The sequence below is a fragment of the Fusarium tjaetaba genome (assembly GCF_013396195.1).
Source record: "Fusarium tjaetaba strain NRRL 66243 chromosome Unknown NRRL66243_c0000166, whole genome shotgun sequence".
NCBI lineage: Eukaryota > Fungi > Ascomycota > Sordariomycetes > Hypocreales > Nectriaceae > Fusarium > Fusarium tjaetaba.
The window spans coordinates 99,106-117,803 of NW_023501362.1; the positions used below are offsets into that span (position 1 = coordinate 99,106).

At 49.8% G+C, this 18,698-nt stretch overlaps 6 protein-coding genes across 6 annotated transcripts; 4 read left to right on the forward strand and 2 right to left on the reverse strand.

The window, feature by feature from the left end:
• Positions 1-5: 5 nt before the first annotated feature.
• Positions 6-2,978, forward strand: FTJAE_8083 (nitrate assimilation regulatory nirA; the record flags this gene model as incomplete). Its single annotated transcript, XM_037354863.1, has 1 exon — positions 6-2,978. One exon carries the CDS (start codon positions 6-8, stop codon positions 2,976-2,978), a length of 2,973 nt encoding a protein of 990 aa, XP_037204875.1.
• A 1,130-nt stretch (positions 2,979-4,108) lies between these two features.
• Positions 4,109-6,631, forward strand: FTJAE_8084 (Periplasmic beta-glucosidase; the record flags this gene model as incomplete). Its single annotated transcript, XM_037354864.1, has 3 exons — positions 4,109-4,367; positions 4,445-4,748; positions 4,879-6,631. The coding sequence occupies 3 exons, from the start codon at positions 4,109-4,111 to the stop codon at positions 6,629-6,631; spliced, it is 2,316 nt and encodes a 771-aa protein (XP_037204876.1).
• A 1,016-nt stretch (positions 6,632-7,647) lies between these two features.
• Positions 7,648-11,837, forward strand: FTJAE_8085 (nicotinamide mononucleotide permease; the record flags this gene model as incomplete). The annotated part of the gene is made up of 8 exons (XM_037354865.1): positions 7,648-8,101; positions 8,154-8,287; positions 8,338-8,421; positions 8,494-8,667; positions 8,723-8,829; positions 8,879-9,315; positions 9,372-9,702; positions 10,418-11,837. 8 exons carry the CDS (start codon positions 7,648-7,650, stop codon positions 11,835-11,837), a joined length of 3,141 nt encoding a protein of 1,046 aa, XP_037204877.1.
• Positions 11,838-12,989: 1,152 nt separating this feature from the next.
• On the reverse strand, positions 12,990-13,622 carry FTJAE_8086 (peroxisomal membrane protein; the record flags this gene model as incomplete). The annotated part of the gene is made up of 1 exon (XM_037354866.1): positions 12,990-13,622. One exon carries the CDS (start codon positions 13,620-13,622, stop codon positions 12,990-12,992), a length of 633 nt encoding a protein of 210 aa, XP_037204878.1.
• A 1,625-nt stretch (positions 13,623-15,247) lies between these two features.
• FTJAE_8087 (uncharacterized protein) lies at positions 15,248-16,561 on the forward strand (the record flags this gene model as incomplete). The annotated part of the gene is made up of 3 exons (XM_037354867.1): positions 15,248-15,274; positions 15,329-15,925; positions 15,977-16,561. The coding sequence occupies 3 exons, from the start codon at positions 15,248-15,250 to the stop codon at positions 16,559-16,561; spliced, it is 1,209 nt and encodes a 402-aa protein (XP_037204879.1).
• An 817-nt stretch (positions 16,562-17,378) lies between these two features.
• FTJAE_8088 (uncharacterized protein) lies at positions 17,379-17,897 on the reverse strand (the record flags this gene model as incomplete). Its single annotated transcript, XM_037354868.1, has 1 exon — positions 17,379-17,897. The coding sequence occupies one exon, from the start codon at positions 17,895-17,897 to the stop codon at positions 17,379-17,381; it is 519 nt and encodes a 172-aa protein (XP_037204880.1).
• Between the last annotated feature and the right edge of the window lie 801 nt (positions 17,898-18,698).

The following is an 18,698-nucleotide window of genomic DNA, read 5'->3' on the forward strand; positions in this document are numbered from 1 at the left end:
ATCCAATGGATTACGAACAGCACATCGGTTCTTTCAAGCTTCATACCAAGACCCACATCCCCCAAACATGTCTTGAATGCAAGCAGCGCAAGGTACGCTGCGACAAACAACCGGGGACATGTCGCAATTGTCGACGGCTGGGATTACTTTGCTCTCTCAACAATGATGAGCACAAACTTCACGCGAGGCCGTCACCGTCAAGGAAACGTCTTAGAGGAGCTCGTGCCTGTTCTTACTGTCGTCTCAAGAAGATCAAGTGCTCGGCGACGCTTCCAGCATGTGACGCCTGTCAGCAAAGGGACATCAGATGCACTTATCCGCCACTCAAGCGTTACCGACGCGCCCCAGAAGGTTACTCGCATGAGGAAACCACACTGGAGGAGGAAACACCCCAGCAACACGAAGATTCCTTTCTGGAAAGAGAACGAGGCTTACAGGCTGTCTCCCAATTCCCAAGCAGTCCTCCCGCTGCTGAACCAGCAGAGCACCAACATCAAAATGAACTAGAGCAGCAGCAGGAGCTTTATAGCGATCGTCAAGACGACCTGGTGATTGATGGGGAGTATGAATGTGAGCACGAGCATCAGCCCGTACAGGAATGCAGTGAGGAACCGGAGCGAGAACGAGGACAGGAACCGGAGCATCGACGGGAACGGACTCACCAGCAACAGAGCCAGCAACAGGATGAGGATGATCAACGACTGGAGCATCAACAACATCGGTGGCAAAGAGTAGACGTGCATCGGCAGCGGCAATCTACGGGACATCTTACAAGGTTCGAAGAAATAGCAACAATGCCGCTGTCTTCACCCGCAGACTCATCAGTGTCGTGGCATCCATCATCAACAGAGTCTGTGGCAAGGGGCTCAGGCAATGGTGGCCCAAGCCGGGATCAAATAGACACCCTCCTCGACATATTCTTCAAGTTCATCTATCCCATGCCATCATATGCATTTCTACATCCAGATACCACCAGGAGAAGATGCCGTTCTCATGATGTGCATCGTGCCCTTCCTGCTTCAATTTGCGCGGTTGCAATGCTGTACCTGCGCAGAGAAGTTGATCTCGACCTTGATCATCAGCAAGACTCGAGTCGAAGAGCACTCAACTACAGCGTTACCTCCGCCGAGGCTACGAGCGCGTGGATCAGGATGGCCGAGGAGAGTATCTGGCGAAGTCTCGAGTCGCCGAGTATAACCAAACTCCAGGCGCTTCTCCTGGTGATACACTATTACATAGAGACGGAGCTTTTTCAGAGGGCTTTCATGTTGACAGCCACGGCTGCTCGTTTCGCCACGACAATGCGACTCAATTACGAGCGGCATGACCTTCAGCCCGTTGCGCGAGAGGTCCGACGTCGTACTCTCTGGTCTCTCAAGATGGTTGAGCGCTATTTCTCGATTGGTCTTGCCGAGTTCGACTCATTGCCCATGGAGGTCATCTATATCGACTTTCCCAGGAGCGAGGAGGACTTCATGGCGATGATCAACGGTCGCGAAGCTGATGCTACTAGAAACGATCAAGCCAACGGCGATTGCCCGACCTACTATGGCGAGGGGGGCACCTACGGGCTTGTTATACAGCTGGAAGCAATTCGAAATGATGTGATGAAGATCTCAAGGAAGATCGCGCTGCTGGAAACTCCTTTGGGTAATCTCACAGACCTCTTCAGCCACCACTTGCAAACTCTAGCATCCATGGAGAAACCGGCGCCGATCCTAGAAGCTCTCCTAAGCGCGGATGAAGCATTCCAGCCCCTTGGAAGCAGTAGCAACAGAGACAAGTCGATCTCCCGATGGCTGCCCCGTCTATTGCTGGCTCACATCTCCTGGCACCAAGCACACTGCGACATCAACCGCATCCTTTTGCCTGGGTACTCGGAAGCTGCTCCTGCTGCTGTGCTCGCTGGCCATGATCACCATGCCCTCCTGATTGCTGAGGCTCAGTGCTTGCATCACGCAATGCGAATCATCTACATACTCACCACGCTCAACCAGCATAGCACACAACACCACCTCCTCGAATTTGACACCGCTATATGTGCTTATCATGCCACCCGTCTTATACTCTTCATATCTCGATTTGGCAAAGGACCTGCTCGGCCGTCACCGGAATTCGCTGTTAGCCGCGCCGAGCTTTGCCTAGCTGCGCTCAAGAGATTTTTCCGATTCTCAGCGCTCGTTAGTCCCATCATTGGAGAACTGGAGGAGTCCATCAACATCTTCTCAGAACAGCAAAAGAAGAAGCAAAACTTTCCTAGCAGTCAGCCAGAGGCTGCCGGATCTATTCACGCTACGGCGAACCAGGGGGAGGCTGCCGTAGCAAATGCAACACATTCGGCGGGAACTCTGTCTCACAAAACAACACCAGGTTCCTCGGGAATCACAACGAACGAGACAGGCAGAGCCATGAATAGCGAACCCACAGAGGATCAGGCTCTTCAAAGTGATGCCCATCAGCTGTCCTCGCTACGGAGTCAAAGCAGATCAGGCGGTCGGTTTTCTGAAGCTGTGCGTGCTCGGCAGCGCTTAGCTGTACACAGTCTACTGCGCCGGGCTGAATCGTCAAATGTTGGACGCGATGAAGAAGAAGACCAGAGGTCCCATATTGATGAAGTAACTCCTGGTTCTGACACAACTCCTCGGCGTTCGTCGTTTATAATGGAGGGTTACAGTCCTCCCAGTCAGGGCAGTCATGGTGCTTCTGCAGAGGAGAGACCTCATGTGGTTGACGCATCGACCGCTACCACTGATGCGACCACCGGTCTACAAACAACGATTTCCTATCCGAAACCGAACTTCACGGCAAACAAGCATGCTATAATGGGTAGGTCTCGGCCATATACGACCAGATCACAGAACCAAGAGCCAACGAGCACTCGCAGCCCTGCTATGCCGGACGTCTTTGGGTGGTGGGCTCCCCGGGACTGGGCATGGCTCCTGCAGGATCAACTCAGGGAATTGGGTGAAAGCATTTGAGATGTGAATCATGTCATTGAATACCCATCTAGCGCCTGTGTTGTCGGTGGAAGGGCAGGTCATCTCCTTACATGTTGACAACGAATACTTCCAGAAATGCTGCGTTCCCTTCGTTGAGACATTGCTTTGGCTACAAAAGCGAAGCCCTATGATCTTCTGATGACACCTTTGCGGCTGCCAACTTATCAGGGAACATTCTCCGGCGGGAAAGGCGTGCCGTTCTCTCTTGTAATTGGCATACTTCTTGGGATCTAGTCAGAAACACTACAACTCACGTATTAGTGTTCCTGTGAAGTACAAGTGAAATCATGGGGCATTATCTGGTTCGATGCAGTTCTGGCTCTATCTTACATTATGATCACCTTGCAACTGCTTATCTTCCTCGCTCTCATTTGAAGATAAAGAACAGGAATCGGGCTCCCTTGAAGGGTTCAAGCTCCGCAGCAAAGCTCGGCGACGAAAACCAACCATGCTCGCCGAATTTGAATGTGATTGCGTCTTTCAAGACCGATGTCCTTGTAACCAGCCTAGCCTCTTGCAGTAACCCCGGCCGAGATCCATATACTGGGGCATCTGATCTGGGATTCGGTAGTCGGTCAATATCACCCTGATTAGGCTCCAAAGGGTCCGGAGAGAGACTAAGATGGATTCGTACTATCCGGGCGACGGGCCTCGGGGCTCACTTCACGCTTGCAATCACCGAGCCAAAATTCAACACATGAATGCCATCCGGTTGTCGGCCTATATCTCCAGATTGTGAGTCTATCGAATCAGATACGTAGGTTTTACCCCCGGATTCTTCTTCAGGCATTGGGGAGGAGGATCGTGCATATGGTCAAAGACAAGATCATCGAAAACCCCTGGCGGAAAAGGCCTGGTTCAGCTTGCTAGGTGGATTGATTCGTCATATGTGCAGAAATGAGACAAGCAAGCTAAGGCCATATGCCCCAGCTTTATACTCATGTACCACGAAGACGTTATGCAGACTTTCTCATCTCTGCTGTATCACCTTGTGAAGAAAACTATAAGAAGAATGCCATCCCATGTATACATCCAATCGCTAACAATATCTCCCGCAGGACACTATCCGTCGGCAGCTCCACCCAAGTCACCACGAACAGCCTCTCGAGATGTTCCGTTTCACCGTAACACCCCTGGCTCTTGCTGGATCCTTGGCCTACACTGTGATCGCGACACCGGGCCCAAACAGCGAAGCCTGGAAGAATACAGCTTTTTCCCCAGCTGAGCGCGCGGAGGCTCTGTTACCCACCCTTGAATGGACAGAGAAGATCGCTCAGTTAGGTGGCATAAGAAAGCTTCTGGATCCTAACTCAACCTTCAACCGGACTTCCTATGATGCGCTGTACCCTCTACAACATGGCATACTAAGTAGGTCTTTCGCCAACCACAAGTGCATAAAGCCTTGTCTCGATGAAAAAGTCCCAAGCTAACAAGCAAATCATCAGGCTACGGCTCACAGCTGAATCCTGCTGAAAAGGTGTTACCATTTGCGAATAAGGTACGACAGGAGCAGATACAGAATGGCAAGGTTCCGTACATCACAGTCACAGATTCGGTCAACTCTATCTATGTGCCTGGAGGGACCTTGTTTCCGGCAACTCTGTCACTATCCACGACATGGGACCTGGATCTGTATGGCCAAATAACGGAAGCGATTCGAGACGAGAATATGGCTCTCGGGACGCACTGGGTCCTCAGTCCCGAGCTAGACGTAGCCAAGGATCCCAGATACGGCCGTGTGGGTGAGACGTAAGTGTATACTGTGCCTTCTCATACACTGCAATTTCTCTTCCAGTGCATGTTTCTTCTTCTTCTTTGTACTCGTAGCGTTGACGGCGTCCTTGGCACATAAACGTGTGACTAACCAATTTCTTACCAGCTACGGCGAAGATGTCTATCTTGTCGGCGAGTTTGCGGCCCAGTATGTCCGAACTATGGAAGAGAAGGATAAGAACAGATTCATCAAAGTCGCCACAACGGTCAAGCACTTTTTATACGGAGAAGGCGCAGGCGGTATCAATACTGCAAGCATGGCCGGTGGCATCAACCATTTATACAACGACCTCGCCCTTCCATACATTCGCGTGCTCAAGGAAAACCCCGCGTCTATCATGGTGTCGTATTCCAGCATCGACCGGGTCCCCATGTCAATCAACAAACAGCTTCTGCAGGGTATGCTCAGATCCGAAATGGGCTTTGAGGGCCTGCTCATGTCGGATGCTATGGCTATTCCACATCTTCATACTCAAAGCCTCGTGGCTTCATCCCTCAAAGATGCAGCTACAAAAGCCCTCCGTGCTGGATTGCAGCTCGAACTAGCTCCTCAACAACCAGCCGCATTTTCAACTCTTGTTAACAGCCCGGACGATCAGGAGATTGTGAGACTGGTGGACGAAGCAGTGAAGCAGCATTTGATCATCAAATTCGCAACTGGCATGTTTGATCTTCCGCTGCCCACGATTAAGGATCTCAAAAAGGTACTTCGCTCATCCAAGCATCTCGATGTCAATCGAAAGGCTTCACGCGAATCCATCGTCCTACTCCAGAACAAGAACAAGTTTCTTCCCAAGCCCAAAATCTCCAGGGCTGCGCTCCTCGGCCCCATGGCCGATATTTTGAACCCCGGAAGCTACGCTCCTAGTACGAGCGAGAAGCCCTTACATGGACGCACGTTGAAGGGAAGCCTCGAGGCAGTGCTCGGAGCCAAGAACGTTAAGTACGTCAAGGGTGTTGACATTGCTTTCGTACGTGATAGTGACAGTGAGGGGATCGAAGCTGCTGTCGCTGCTGCAAAGGAGGCTGGCCTTGCGATTGTGGCGGTTGGCTCTCTGTCCGTATACACTCTAGATCCAAATGCTGGTGAGCGTACGGATGGTGAATTCTTCACACATGCCAGCTTGGGCTTCCCTGGTAGTCAGCAGCAACTGCTTGACGCTGTTCTCGACGCCGGCGTGCCCACGATTGTTGTTCTTAGTGGCGGTCAATCGTTTGTGCTCAACAACTCAACCATGCGAGCAGACGCCATTCTCCATACGTTTCTCGCTGGCGAGTTCACCGCTGACAGCACGGTCGAGATCATTCAGGGCAAGGTCAACCCCAGCGGCAAGCTGACCGTGACTATGCCGCAAGCTGAGGGTGCGCTGCCTGTATACTACGACTTTCTGTCTTCTGACGCACAAGGCGGCGTAAGCTTCATTCAGACTCCTAGTGTCTGCGCCACCTATGACTACAACTTTCCCTGTCTGAAGCGGGGTGACGCACCCATGCCTTTCGGCTACGGTCTCAGCTACACCACCTTCGACATCTCTGCTCCCAAGATTACTCAGAAGGATGGCACTGTATCTATTTCGGTCACGGTAACGAACACAGGCTCCCTTGTGGGTAAGGAGGTCGTCCAGGTCTATCAGAGACCCACGAATTCCGAGATCGAGCTCCCGAACAAACGCCTCATTCGCTTTCAGAAGGTTGAACTGAAGCCAGGCCAGAGTAAAGAGGTCAATTTCAGTATACCAAAGAACGATCTTGGTTACTACAACAATGCCAAATATCAAGTCGAATCAGGAGAATACATCTTCTGGACGGGTTCAAGTTCCAAGATCACTGACTTGAAGAATGCCACAATCACACTTTAATATTTCTGTTTACCGCTGGTAGTATCGAATAGTAGTCTATAGCCTAGATAGTTTTAGCAATTGCAGGTAATCTTGAAACTCATTCGATTTCTATAATGAAGTTGCGTTCTTAGACTTTGCTGATGGCTATTCTTTATGTTTTGTGTGTTGTTAAGAGCTTAATGAAGCCATGTAGGAACCTGTCTCGTCCACAACACCGACCAGAATGACGAGTATCTGAACAGGCAGGCTCCAGACCTGGACAGGAAGCACGCCATCTTGCCGTCGAAGTGCAAATAGAGTTGCCCGCGGAGATATCACTCAAAGAAACTATGAGATAAGCTCAACCTTAACTTAAAGTGCCTCAAACCGCCTCCGCTCGTCGGGGGCCGTGGGGGGGCGAGATCCGACCCGAGATGCGAGGCGACGAAGCGCCGGAGATAGGCCAACCATCATAGTTTCGGTGAGTTTTGAGTCCCGGTATTTGTTAACCAATGCTGTCTACAGGGAGTAGACAATGGCGTAATGTTGAGCAATTGGCTTGGCATTGAAATATCAAGGTCTTGAGTGGTTGCTCGAGTAATGGTGCAATACCTTTCAGTTCTGTCGTGAACTGCAAATCTTTGCCAAGGACCACTGAAGTACAGCTTAGACCGAGAACCGCAGAAGTGCAGAAGTGCAACAGACCCGAAAAGGCGTTATCGGCTAATTGGCCCTTCGTTTGTGTTGCCTTTTCACTTGGAAGGTTGGGGTGCTCACCATCAAGACACACATGCATCCGCAGGGGAGTTTATCAAGCAATGGTCAGGAGCGAAGACAAATAATACCATCCGAATTAACCCCTACATATCGCTATTATGTTTATGCCTGACGCCATAGATACATTGTTAACCCCACGCAGTTGAGTCTTTCGAGATCATTAACATGGATTTCGCCATCGTCTGTACCAACGTCCATGGATACAAAAGGCGCTGTTACAACCAAGATGATTGTAGCATGACGGCTGCAGAGAGCCACATGATAAATTGATATTCACAATGGCACATTCTGATGAAGTTCGTCTGTCAGACCCCAAGAACGATGTGGACCTCCACATTGACTCAGCCGATTCGGATTCTTCCAAGTCAATACCCTCAACCAAGGTAAACCCTTTCATCTCTACACTTCCCGTCGCTGCTCCAGAAGAACCTCGAAGTTGGTGGCAGCGACGGCCTAAACAAGATGGAGAGGCTATTGCAACCCGTCGGTCCGTCTTTGACGATCCGGACATGGCAAGGCGCTACCAGCCACGATCTGACTGGGAGAATCTGCATCGATTTGATCCTTCCGAAAGGTGGACTTTCAATGAGGAGCGCAAGGTCGTTCGAAAGATCGATAAACGGATCATGATATTCGCTTGCGTCATGTTCATGGCTCTTGAGCTGGATCGATCGAATTTGTCTCAAGCTGTCTCGGATAACTTTCTGCCAGACCTGAAGATGGATACCAATGGTTAGTCTCTTTCATACCAGATTACTTCATCGTCTTAACTTTATGTTGTTAGATTACAACCTTGGAAACACCGTCTTCAAGTTGTCTTTCTTGTGTGCCGAACTTCCCTCACAGCTTGTCAGCAAGTACCTCGGACCTGACCGTTGGATTCCGATGCAGTTGTGCCTCTGGAGTCTTGTCTCTGCGGTATGTGATAAGAAGCCTCGAGTCCTTGTTGATATTGACCATATGGTTAGGGCCAGTTCTGGTTGGACGGAAGGGCTTCGTTTCTGGCATGCCGTGCTTTGCTGGCCATCTTCCAGGGCGGGTTTATTCCAGATGTGAGTAGTCGATGCTACTGTCCTGACCAAGCTCAAGGGGCCTCAACTAATCTTATACTGGAATGCTCGTAGACGATCCTATACCTGAGTTATTTCTACACTGCGAGTGAACTCACTGTTCGTCTGGCCTTCTTCTGGACAGCGTACAACGTCGCCGATATCATCAGTGGCTTTCTCGGAGCAGGCTTCCTTCAACTACGAGGATGGCACGGGTACGAGGGCTGGAGATGGCTGTTCCTGTTTGAGGTTTGTCATCCAAGCTCTTGATATCATTGACTGTACTGACGAATGGTGTGAATAGGGCCTGCTGACGCTCGCGGTTGGCATTTCCGCATGGTTTCTCATGCCTGCTGGACCCACTCAAACCTCAGGCATTCTCCGTGGTAAGGACGGTTGGTTCACTGAGCGGTAGGTTGCTTCAGAGATTGATATGCCTTCGGGACTGACCAATGTGCAGAGAGGAGCGCATTATGGTGAACCGAGTCATCCGTGACGATCCTAGCAAGGGCGACATGCATAATCGCCAGCCAATCACTCCGAAGTTGCTATGGGCGTCCCTCAAGGACTACGACCTCTGGCCGATCTATGCCATCGGTTTGACATTCTTGATACCAGCCACGCCGCCCGCCCAATACTTCACCTTGACCCTTCGTGGCCTTGGCTTCAACGTTCTTGTCACCAATCTTTTGACCATTCCGCATACGATCCTTTCCATTGGCGGCTTGCTACTGATCTCGTACCTTGCTGAGAAATGGAATGAGAGATCTCTGCTCGGCCTAGCTGTTCAGATCTGGAAACTTCCGTTCATGATCTATCTGTACGTCGTGGACATGAGTACAGTCAATAGATGGGTCTCGTTCGCCGTGTTGACACTGTTGCTTGGTTCTCCAACTGGTGAGTTTGCTCTCCCCTTGACTTACATATATCACCGACTGACATTATCTTCGTAGCCCATCCAATTCAAGTCAGTTGGAATTCACGTAACTCTAATACCGTTCGTCTGAGGACAGTCTCGGCAGCTGTTTACAACATGTCCGTTCAGTCTGCCGGTATTATCGCATCTAATGTCTACCGCAAAGACGATGCACCGAGATACCGGGAAGGAAACAAGAATCTGTTGGCGATCATTGCGCTCAACATCACGTTGTACCTGTTGACCAGAGCCTACTACATCTGGAGAAACAAGAGCCGGGATAAGATTTGGGATGCCATGGACGATGAACAGAAGAAGCATTATCTTGACAACACAAAGGATAAAGGCAACAAGCGACTGGACTTTCGGTTTGCCTACTAGTTAATCCAGGCTTCAACAGAGCATGTTTGTTTCAATAGTGAAGATGCTTGAAGACACGAGCGAGTTTGCTTCAGTCAATGAAGACCAGTATTTAGGCAGCATACCAGTCTCGACAGACATTCAATTGATGTATTTGATCATAGACGCTCAAGTTCATGACAGTCAAGAAAGTGAAGATGTCGGGTTTATGATCCGTCATTTCTTATCATTACTGATAAGACCAGCCAGTCAGGTTCAAGACAATCCGTGCAGGGTGACACAGATAAGCAATCAGTCGCCTGATCCTTCTTATTACGTACTAGCGCAGTCTCTAGCCTTATCTCCATTCGCCGCCTCTGAGCATCACCAACTTAACTAACTTTCCCCCGCCCTCATTTGTTCTCTAGCAAATGACATAACCCCAAAGCAGCATGTTTTGCTTTGTGCCCCAAACTCAAAGCCCCTGTGATGCCACCGCAGCGTCGATCATGGGTTGGTTGTGCGAGGTGTAAGAGCTTTAAAAAGAAGTGCAGTGAAGAGAGACCCTCGTGTCAGAGATGTCAGACTGCCGGGGTCAAGTGCGAATACGGGGTCAAGCTCCGCTGGGGAGGGAGGCCGTTCAATCGGTCACCGTTTGGCGATTGTTTGTCACAGAATGATGGCAACGTTCAAAGACTAGGCATGTCACTTATCCCTGCCATTACACAAGATATACACTAACAGTCTCTCAGATCTAAACCAGAAAAACTTCATCTATGTTTCCCCTTCTACCCCCAGACCAGGCCCATCAAAGGCTGCATCGCCTCCCCCAGATCAGGACATCGATGAGTCAGAATGGATAACAACTTCTCCAGTTGAGGAACCTGAGTCTTCTCAACTTGTTGTCAGCCAACGGCAAATGTCAATGCCCCCTCTAACACCGTCCGTCGAGTTCTTCGGTCATCTGTCACCCTTGCATCGATCAGGCCTACAGTACTTCACCGAGAGGACCGTCAAAGTTCTTGCACCACATCCTCAGATCTTTGATGAGTTATGCGAACTCATCTTGCCAATGGCAGTCTTCAATGAGCCTTTACTGCAGGGCATCGTTGCGCTGGCGGCTACTCACCGACTTGCGACATGTAAAACAAGCGAAGAACAGTCCTCACAGGCGCTCATCGTCGCTGGCTTTCAAGCTCTCAGTTCCAGATCCCTTTGCCAGAAGCTTTCTGAGTGTGATGAAGATCAACAACTCATTCCATTGCTGGCCGCATCAAGAGCACTCTTCGTTTGCGAAGTCTTCGCCAGTGAGCCCAGTCCGGATCGATGGAGCGTTCACTTCCGCGGGGCGCGTGGGCTTATTTCTCGAATCCACGATAAGGGTCTTTCCCACAACCCGGCGGATGAATTGCGATTTTTACTAAGATGGTTCGACATGACCGAATCGCTGGTCTGTCTTTCGATGGGTGATCTCGCCCCACAACAGTCGGCTATCCCCTCACCAACAACACTCGCATCAGACACAGATGACGAGCCTGTATACATTGATATGTATCTTTCGCGCACAAAGGACCTGCTTGGGGTGTTCAAAGAGATTGCAAGACTAAGCCGAATCAAAAATGGTGAAACAACGTCAGGGACTTCATCACAAGGCGGGCAAGTTGAAGCTGAGGTCTGGTGGTTACTCAACTATCTACAGTCCATCATCGACCGAGATCAAGCGAATCCTCCGCCAGTCATGTCAATACGTGGTCGCGTTCTATCTGTTGCCGAAGTCCACGAATACCGCTTATCGAATCAGATATGGCAGCTCACAGGTCTGCTACTCATCCACCGACGCTTACGCCATGAGAGAAGATCATCTCCTCTCGTCCAGAACCTTGTCAATCAGATTCTCGAATGCGCAGAGCGTTTGACGCTACGAGATGGACTCACACCAGTCACTCTACTTACTCCGCCCTTGTTCTTTGCGGGTTGCGATGCGCTTGGTGATGATAGGCCCAGGATAAAGACTTCGTTGCAAGGCGTCTCAACTGCGCTTGGGCTGCTGAATACGCAGCGAGCCTTGGAAATACTCGAACAATACTGGAAAGCTGATCCAGGTGTCGATGATGATCTGGCCGATCGGTCGTGGCCTAAAATCAGTCAATTTCTACCGTACTAACGCCAACATCTCTTACAGAGACCGCTTCCCAAGTATCCGACAACGTTCACGAGCACCCAATAAACGCCTAAGACAATACATCTCTATCTACTGCGCTGTGTGGCATGTCAAGCGATTGTGGTAAGCCCCAATGACAACTTCTTCGGGGGAGTACCAACAATGCAGGTGACGCGAGTCCCTTCATCCCCAACACTGAGGAGCCCGACAAGCCACCACCTTCCCTGAGCTGGACTTCCGACCTCCTGTACTAAATATATGGTACTTATCCATATTCATGGCGTAGCTTCAGCACGCACTCCTGCTTTGATTGTGACTTCATATGCCTTGATTCATCGACTTTCTCACGACCACAACCCTGGAGAAGTACACTGCAGTGGTGTAAACGCATCATCCATATGTACGCATGGCAAGCATGCCGATGCCCCCCTCGCATAAGCACGACGACCGGCCTCTGAAGAATTTGCTGAGTTGTCATTCAACGGAGTGCCTAGCCGGGACTTGGATCCTGAGCAAATCATTTCATTATTTGCAAGTGGCCATAACCTGAGCACAGTGGTTAATCTTACCAGTCTGCGCACATGGCTTCTGACGCCTCTGAAATCAAGTTTATTCGAGCTTCTTGAGGATGATCGAGGTTGGCAGACTTATATCACCAAATTCTACGATGCCGTAGGCTTAGCCATCTACCACTATCCTCGAGGCAGGCTGTGTCTTAGCTACAAAAGCTGGATATTTGGTGCGTTTTCGATATTACACGCAAGCAGATGGAACTTGCAGCAATGTCCCATGTAACTGCCCGGGCGGTTTCAAGTCGGCAGCTCCTTCAAAGTTGTCATTAGAGCTTTTACTTTGGACAATATTGCACTGTAACCGCCGTTGTCTTTGCTCAGTCAGTACCATGACATCCAATACTAGCCTTGTCTAAATAGTAGCTTAAAGCGAGGACTCGAGGCGATTCTATGTCTTTCTTCTTGCAGGGAAAGTCTTCATAATTTCAACATAATACAGAAACTTAGGGTCAAAATTTGAATCCCGTATAACTTTGAAACTCGAACTCCAAGATACAAAGAAAAGTGCTCCGCAGGGGAATTCCTCTAAATACCCATTCAACAACGCAAAGACAAGACCAAAGATACCCAGTCTTAACCCCCATCAATTCCCTTTCCGCATGGCAAAGACGCTCAAAAAGATACTCCAGCCGAACCCAACACAAACTGCCACCAAAACCCGAGAGCGCACTGGAACCCATAGGAAATTGCAGATGGCGACTAATGGCCAGATATGCCAGCCAGCTTTGATGAGTGGCCAAAGTCGATTACGGATGACTTCCAGAACGAGGAAGGGGTGAGAAACACGTGCGATGTTTGTGCAGATGAGAAAGACGGACCCGCTGATGGCAAGGCCAATTGTTTGGTCAAGAATCAGCTTCGCAAAAACGTTGCGCCAAATGAGATCCGGGCTGATATTGTACCATCTCTTAGTCGTTCCTCTCGTATCATCGTCCTTCTTTTCCTCAACCTGCTTCACATCCGCCTGGACCTGCGGCAGGATCTCGTTCGCCCTGATTGCGTGGCCAGTGGGGAAGCAGTCCTCCAGGATGAATTGGATGATGTTGCCGACCTGAGAGCCTATGAAGCCATAAATGGCAAACTCCAGCACCTGCTGAGTATCAAAAGTCGATACGCCTGGTGTTCTGTAGTGGATGATGATCTGGGTGACCAGGTTTGCCGAGACCTTGATAGCTGTTGCCTGAAGGGCGAGGCGGAGATTGAGGGCGCGGACCATGGTGCGATGGCCCTGGGGACAAAGAGAGGGGTTTATTACGTAGTCATGAGAGAGAGAGACAAACGAGTGAATGGAAAAGTGAGGCGGGTACAGGGACAAGGCTGATGATGGTGTGTCGATGTGTGTATGTATTGGATCTGATCTGGACCTGAGAAGCGGGAGAGATGACCAAAGATGATTAGTGACAGCCTGGCTTGTGCAAGGTCAAGGTCCCCCCTGAAATTTGACGAATGAGAACAGCTGTCCCTTTTGTGGGTCACGTAGCAATCAATTTCAGCGGGGGCTGAGACTCAAGCGCATTGGTATTATCTTCGTTCCTTGGGGTTGCACCGCATATTTAACACAAGTGCTCGAGCAATTCGTGCTGCTGAAACACTTACGCGCTTGGCATTGATGAAATCCATGACAAGTTCGTGATTCTGCGTCTGTGGCGTTCGAAGCTGATGCTTGAGAGGGAACTCCCCGCCAACCGTAAATGCGTCTGAAATATCAATTGATAACGTGTGAATTTTTAAGTGAAACCGAATGATACAATAGAGGTCGCCAATTAATTGACTCTGGAACGGGAGCCATATTGCAAAACGCTCAACACTAGACTATAAATAAGAAAACTACAAATGACTCAGAATCTGGCACCTAAACCTTCTGGTGATTGTTGTCGTCCCGGGTAGGTGATGTACGCAAAAAAAAAGGTCAGTACAAGTAGCGATTGGTAAAAAATGTGGATAATAGTGGAATCAAACCACCAACTTTGGACGAACAGGGAATCGAACCCTGGACCACTCCCAAATAACGCTCGTAGAGAACATGCTAAGGGAGTATTATACCACTAAACCATTCGCCCGAATGGATGATGAGTTGACTTCAACCACGGTCTAGGTTCAACCACCGAGACTATGGGGTCCTGAACTTTGCTGCAGCAACTTTGATCGCTATGATGCTTGACAATATCTCATCAAGATAAGGATAAATCAGAGTCAACAAAATCACGTATACACAGTCAAGAACACATAGAAACTCATCAGAGTACTTGAGATAGTCTTGATAGTTCCACTAATAACTATGTGTTTGGTCTAATGCCATTGTCCACAGCCATTCATCTACAGACGATTAGCTGTTGGGAAGTCTCCAATGGCACAAGCAATAGTTTTTTATTCAAATTCGTGTCCGAACCCCCGCTCTGCAGATAGAGGATCTCCGAGGTCACATGGTGTGTGCATCTGAGGGAGATGTTGCTCCCTGGAAACGAAGTGTTCGAGTGTTATTCGTAGCTTCATTAACACTGGCGGCAATCTTCAAAAACAGCCTTCATGCAAAAATACTACATAATCAAAGAGGATCGAAGTCATGTAAAGCTATAGATGTTAGCTTTAGTAGAGATCATGATGTGCTTACAACATCCTGGGTCGACTGTTCGTATCATGGTTTTCAGAAACTTGCTCGTGCACGTTCCTGAATGCTCTGCAGCTGCACAGGTGGACGTCACTGAATTTGGTGGCTGCAGCACGGCCCACTTCTGTGGGTAAGTCTCTATCGTTCAAATATCTACCTACGTATTCCAAAACCCCCCTCCAATCTCTTCCTTCTTCGCCTCCATCTCTCAGTGTCCATCTTACGATCTCACCATGGATCCTCCCGTCAGAGGCACACGAGTAAGCTCTCCCATCCCTGGACTTGATCCAATATCATTAACATGTTCCTTTTAGCTGGTTCCTGGAAAGATATCTTTCGTAGATCTCGCTCCCGAACTGCAGTCGATGATCATTGAATTCCTCGTTACCAGCATCTCTCCTCTCACCGTTCCCTGCGATGCAAAGACACAGTACTGCCTTATCACTTCTGCCGGTGAGCAGAGCCTTCTCAATCTCAAGCTCTCATGCCTCATGATCTATAACGCCATCAAAGAGAAGCGATTTGTTGAAGCTTTCCTGATCGTTCAGCCTCAGCCCCATCGGAGGGAGTGGCATCCCTCGCAAGGCGCTATCATCTTCCCATCCTCTCGCAAGGCCTTTTCCATTGACCCTAACCGCGATATGCTGCGAGTCTGGGACATGAAGCTGCCTCACTGCCATCGATTCTCTGACAACATTCCCGTTGGAAGACTTCTCTCTGTCTGGCTTGACAAGCCCGTTCATCACCATTCTACAAGGTTTGACAAGGCAAACTATCTTGGAGACCCTTTGACGCTATGGAGGAAGACGTGGCAGGGCCGAAGCAACCCTGACGAACCTCGTACTCTTAGACCTACTCGAGTGATGTGCAACCAGGACCCCTTTATCCCCGACCTCCATCTCGCCAAGCTAGTCCGGCTTGAGGAGCTCTACATTGTTGCGAAAAAAGTCCCAAATGACTAGTGGATTCCGGGCTTTTGCTTCGATGAGCGCTTCCGACAGACCGGCGACCCTCCTACCAACGGCATTGCTCCTGGCCAGCACATCGGCGAGGTCTGGAACAACGGCGCCACCTCACCTCCTCCTGGCCCGAATGAGTATCGCTGCCCAAACAGTGGTGCTATGGTGCCCTTTGAGCCTCCCGCTCGGCCCCTGGTCGGCCTATACGGTTACGACAAGACCGAGACCACCCTGGGAGGCTTCTGGGCCGGCTTTCTCTACTACCCGCTGAAAAGAGAAGTGTGGTTCTCACCTCTTTCTGCCCTTGAGATCCTTGATGCAACCCATGTCCCGGTTGCAGACAAGCCGGAGCGTAAGCTCTTTGAAGGCACTCATTCAGACTTCGTCGCCCGTGTCTGGATCATTCGCCAAGACCAGGATCTGCCTCCCGCTCAGCCCCACCATCGATGGGTCAGGGTCAAGAGCGACCAGCCTGGAGATCCTCGCTATACTGGGGAAATCGAGCTTATGTGGTCCATCGTCGTTCACAGAGTCCTCAAACAAACGCAAGGCGAGACCCCTTACGAGCTCCGAGTAGCTCAATTCTGAGTGGGGATAGAGAGGGGGTTTGCTGGAATGAGTCGTTATTGAGATGGCTCATAGGAACAATAAAATGGATGCGGTTTGGGACCTATTTTGTAATGGATGAATAGATGTTGTAATAGCGTCTTGCAAAGATAATTGGATTTATATAATCCAGTGACTAGCACCTTGGTTCTTATAAACCTGGAATAGATACAACCCAGCCTAATAGTACGTTTCTGCAAAGACAAGAGTAGATGCTAAATGAACCATGTCAAAAATGAAATTACGATAGAGTTGTATGTCTTTAACACTCTGTTCACAAGACAAAAAACATACAACAGCAGGTATTCGCTAGTCGTCTCCGACCTAACTACTAATCTACCCCTTGCGGGCTTGACTAAGGGAGAGCAGACGGGATCCCGTACTTTACCGCAGGTATGGTCGTATGTGGTTGAAGGCATCGTGACTAGTGGCTAAGTTGGTGCCTGCGTGGTTGTTTGCCAAAGTCGGACCACAGAAAGGAGAACAAGGAGGTGGGGCATCACTGAGCAATAAACAACCAAACAACATTAACACAAGGAAAAGTCTTTTCAAGATCGCCACGAAGGAAAGTGAATTACATTGATGAAAGTTTCGATCATTTTCAAAACAAGCAGGCAGTTTGATAGTGACTCGAGATACTTGTATCTGCCTAGTCTGGTCAAAGAACTCAACAAACGGCGATGCTCGGTTGCCACAGCCTCTCATGATCTTTTCAAAGCCCTCTTTAGCGGTTTCTCTACTTAATAACCCTCGAACTTAATATCTCAGATGTACCAGACTTCTTGCTAACTCAAGGGCTTCACAGGACCATCCACATAACCATGAGGCCTCCCAACAGCCCACCGACCGAACCAGGCGTCTTCATGTTCGAATCGTTGCCCGTCTGAGAAGAACTCACCACAGCGCTGGTCTCCGAAGCCGTCTGTTCCGCACTTCCCTTGGCAGTTGTCTTCGAAGCCGTGTCTTTGGCACTGTCACCAGTTGAAGTCGCGGACGACGCATCGTCTGTAGCCGATGCCTCCGCACCATTCAAGTACCTAGAGCTTGCACTCTTGACCCGCGAGTCATAGTCTGATGCTGAGACGGGGACCGTGGTGTAGCAGCTCATCGACTTGGGTTCCCAAGAACTACCTGTGCAGATAGGCCATCCTTCGCAAGTGCTGAGGTCAAGCTCGCCGCCGACGCAGCAATACGCTTTGTTATCCGAGGGATCACTGAGAACACCGGGGCAGTTCTTGTTGTTTTCACCGGTGATGATCGTTGTCTGTGCCAGGATGCCTTGGATCAAGCATGCGAGGCTAATTGAGGAGAGAAGCATGGTGAATTGTGATGAGAAGTTGGCAGATGGTGCTTCAATTGGGACTCGGAGGAGAATGGAATGCTCAGCGCTGCTTGAGGAGAACTCGGATATGCCGAATTTGTCATTTTCAGAAGGCGGAAGCCATCGTCACTTATATACGTCTGTCTGGACCCTGGATGGATGCTTGTGGCTTGAGGCCCTCATGTCATCGACATGTCAGCAACCAAAGTCCCAATCTCGCTTCCCCGCATAATTGGGGATTTGCCTGAGCCAAGGAATCCGTATTTACACTTTCGGTGATAATTCTCGTTACTAAAATCTTATGATGCAACGCTTTTACTTTGTTCGAGCCAAAGCTGTAGACGAATTGACCTTTCCGGACACCAAGCTGAGGCAAGCCCCGGCATCTGCCAGCCGATATCCCCCCAACGATGAATCTAGCCACATTAGGTATTTCAGAGAGAGACCCCTGCGATCCTTCAATGGAGCAAACCTTAGCAGAGGCCAGCTCGGCATGCTCAGAAGGGTAAGTGACAGGTATCGTGACGTAAACGTCTCATACTCTTGGGGGGCTAGCTGGTTGTCAAAAGGCCCTGAAGCGCAATAAAGGGTCCTGATTACCCCGACGTTATGGCTGTTGATCGACACTCGAACAAGATCTTTACTGGGATGTCGGCACCTCCGGATACTTGATACCCTACAATGATTCAGCTGGGGAGCAGGTGCCAATTGAGATTTGTCAATGGCTGTCTGCCCCTACAGTTCTAGAACCTCCACATCGCCAAGCGAATCCCTCGACAGCTCCACGCGTTGAGAAGC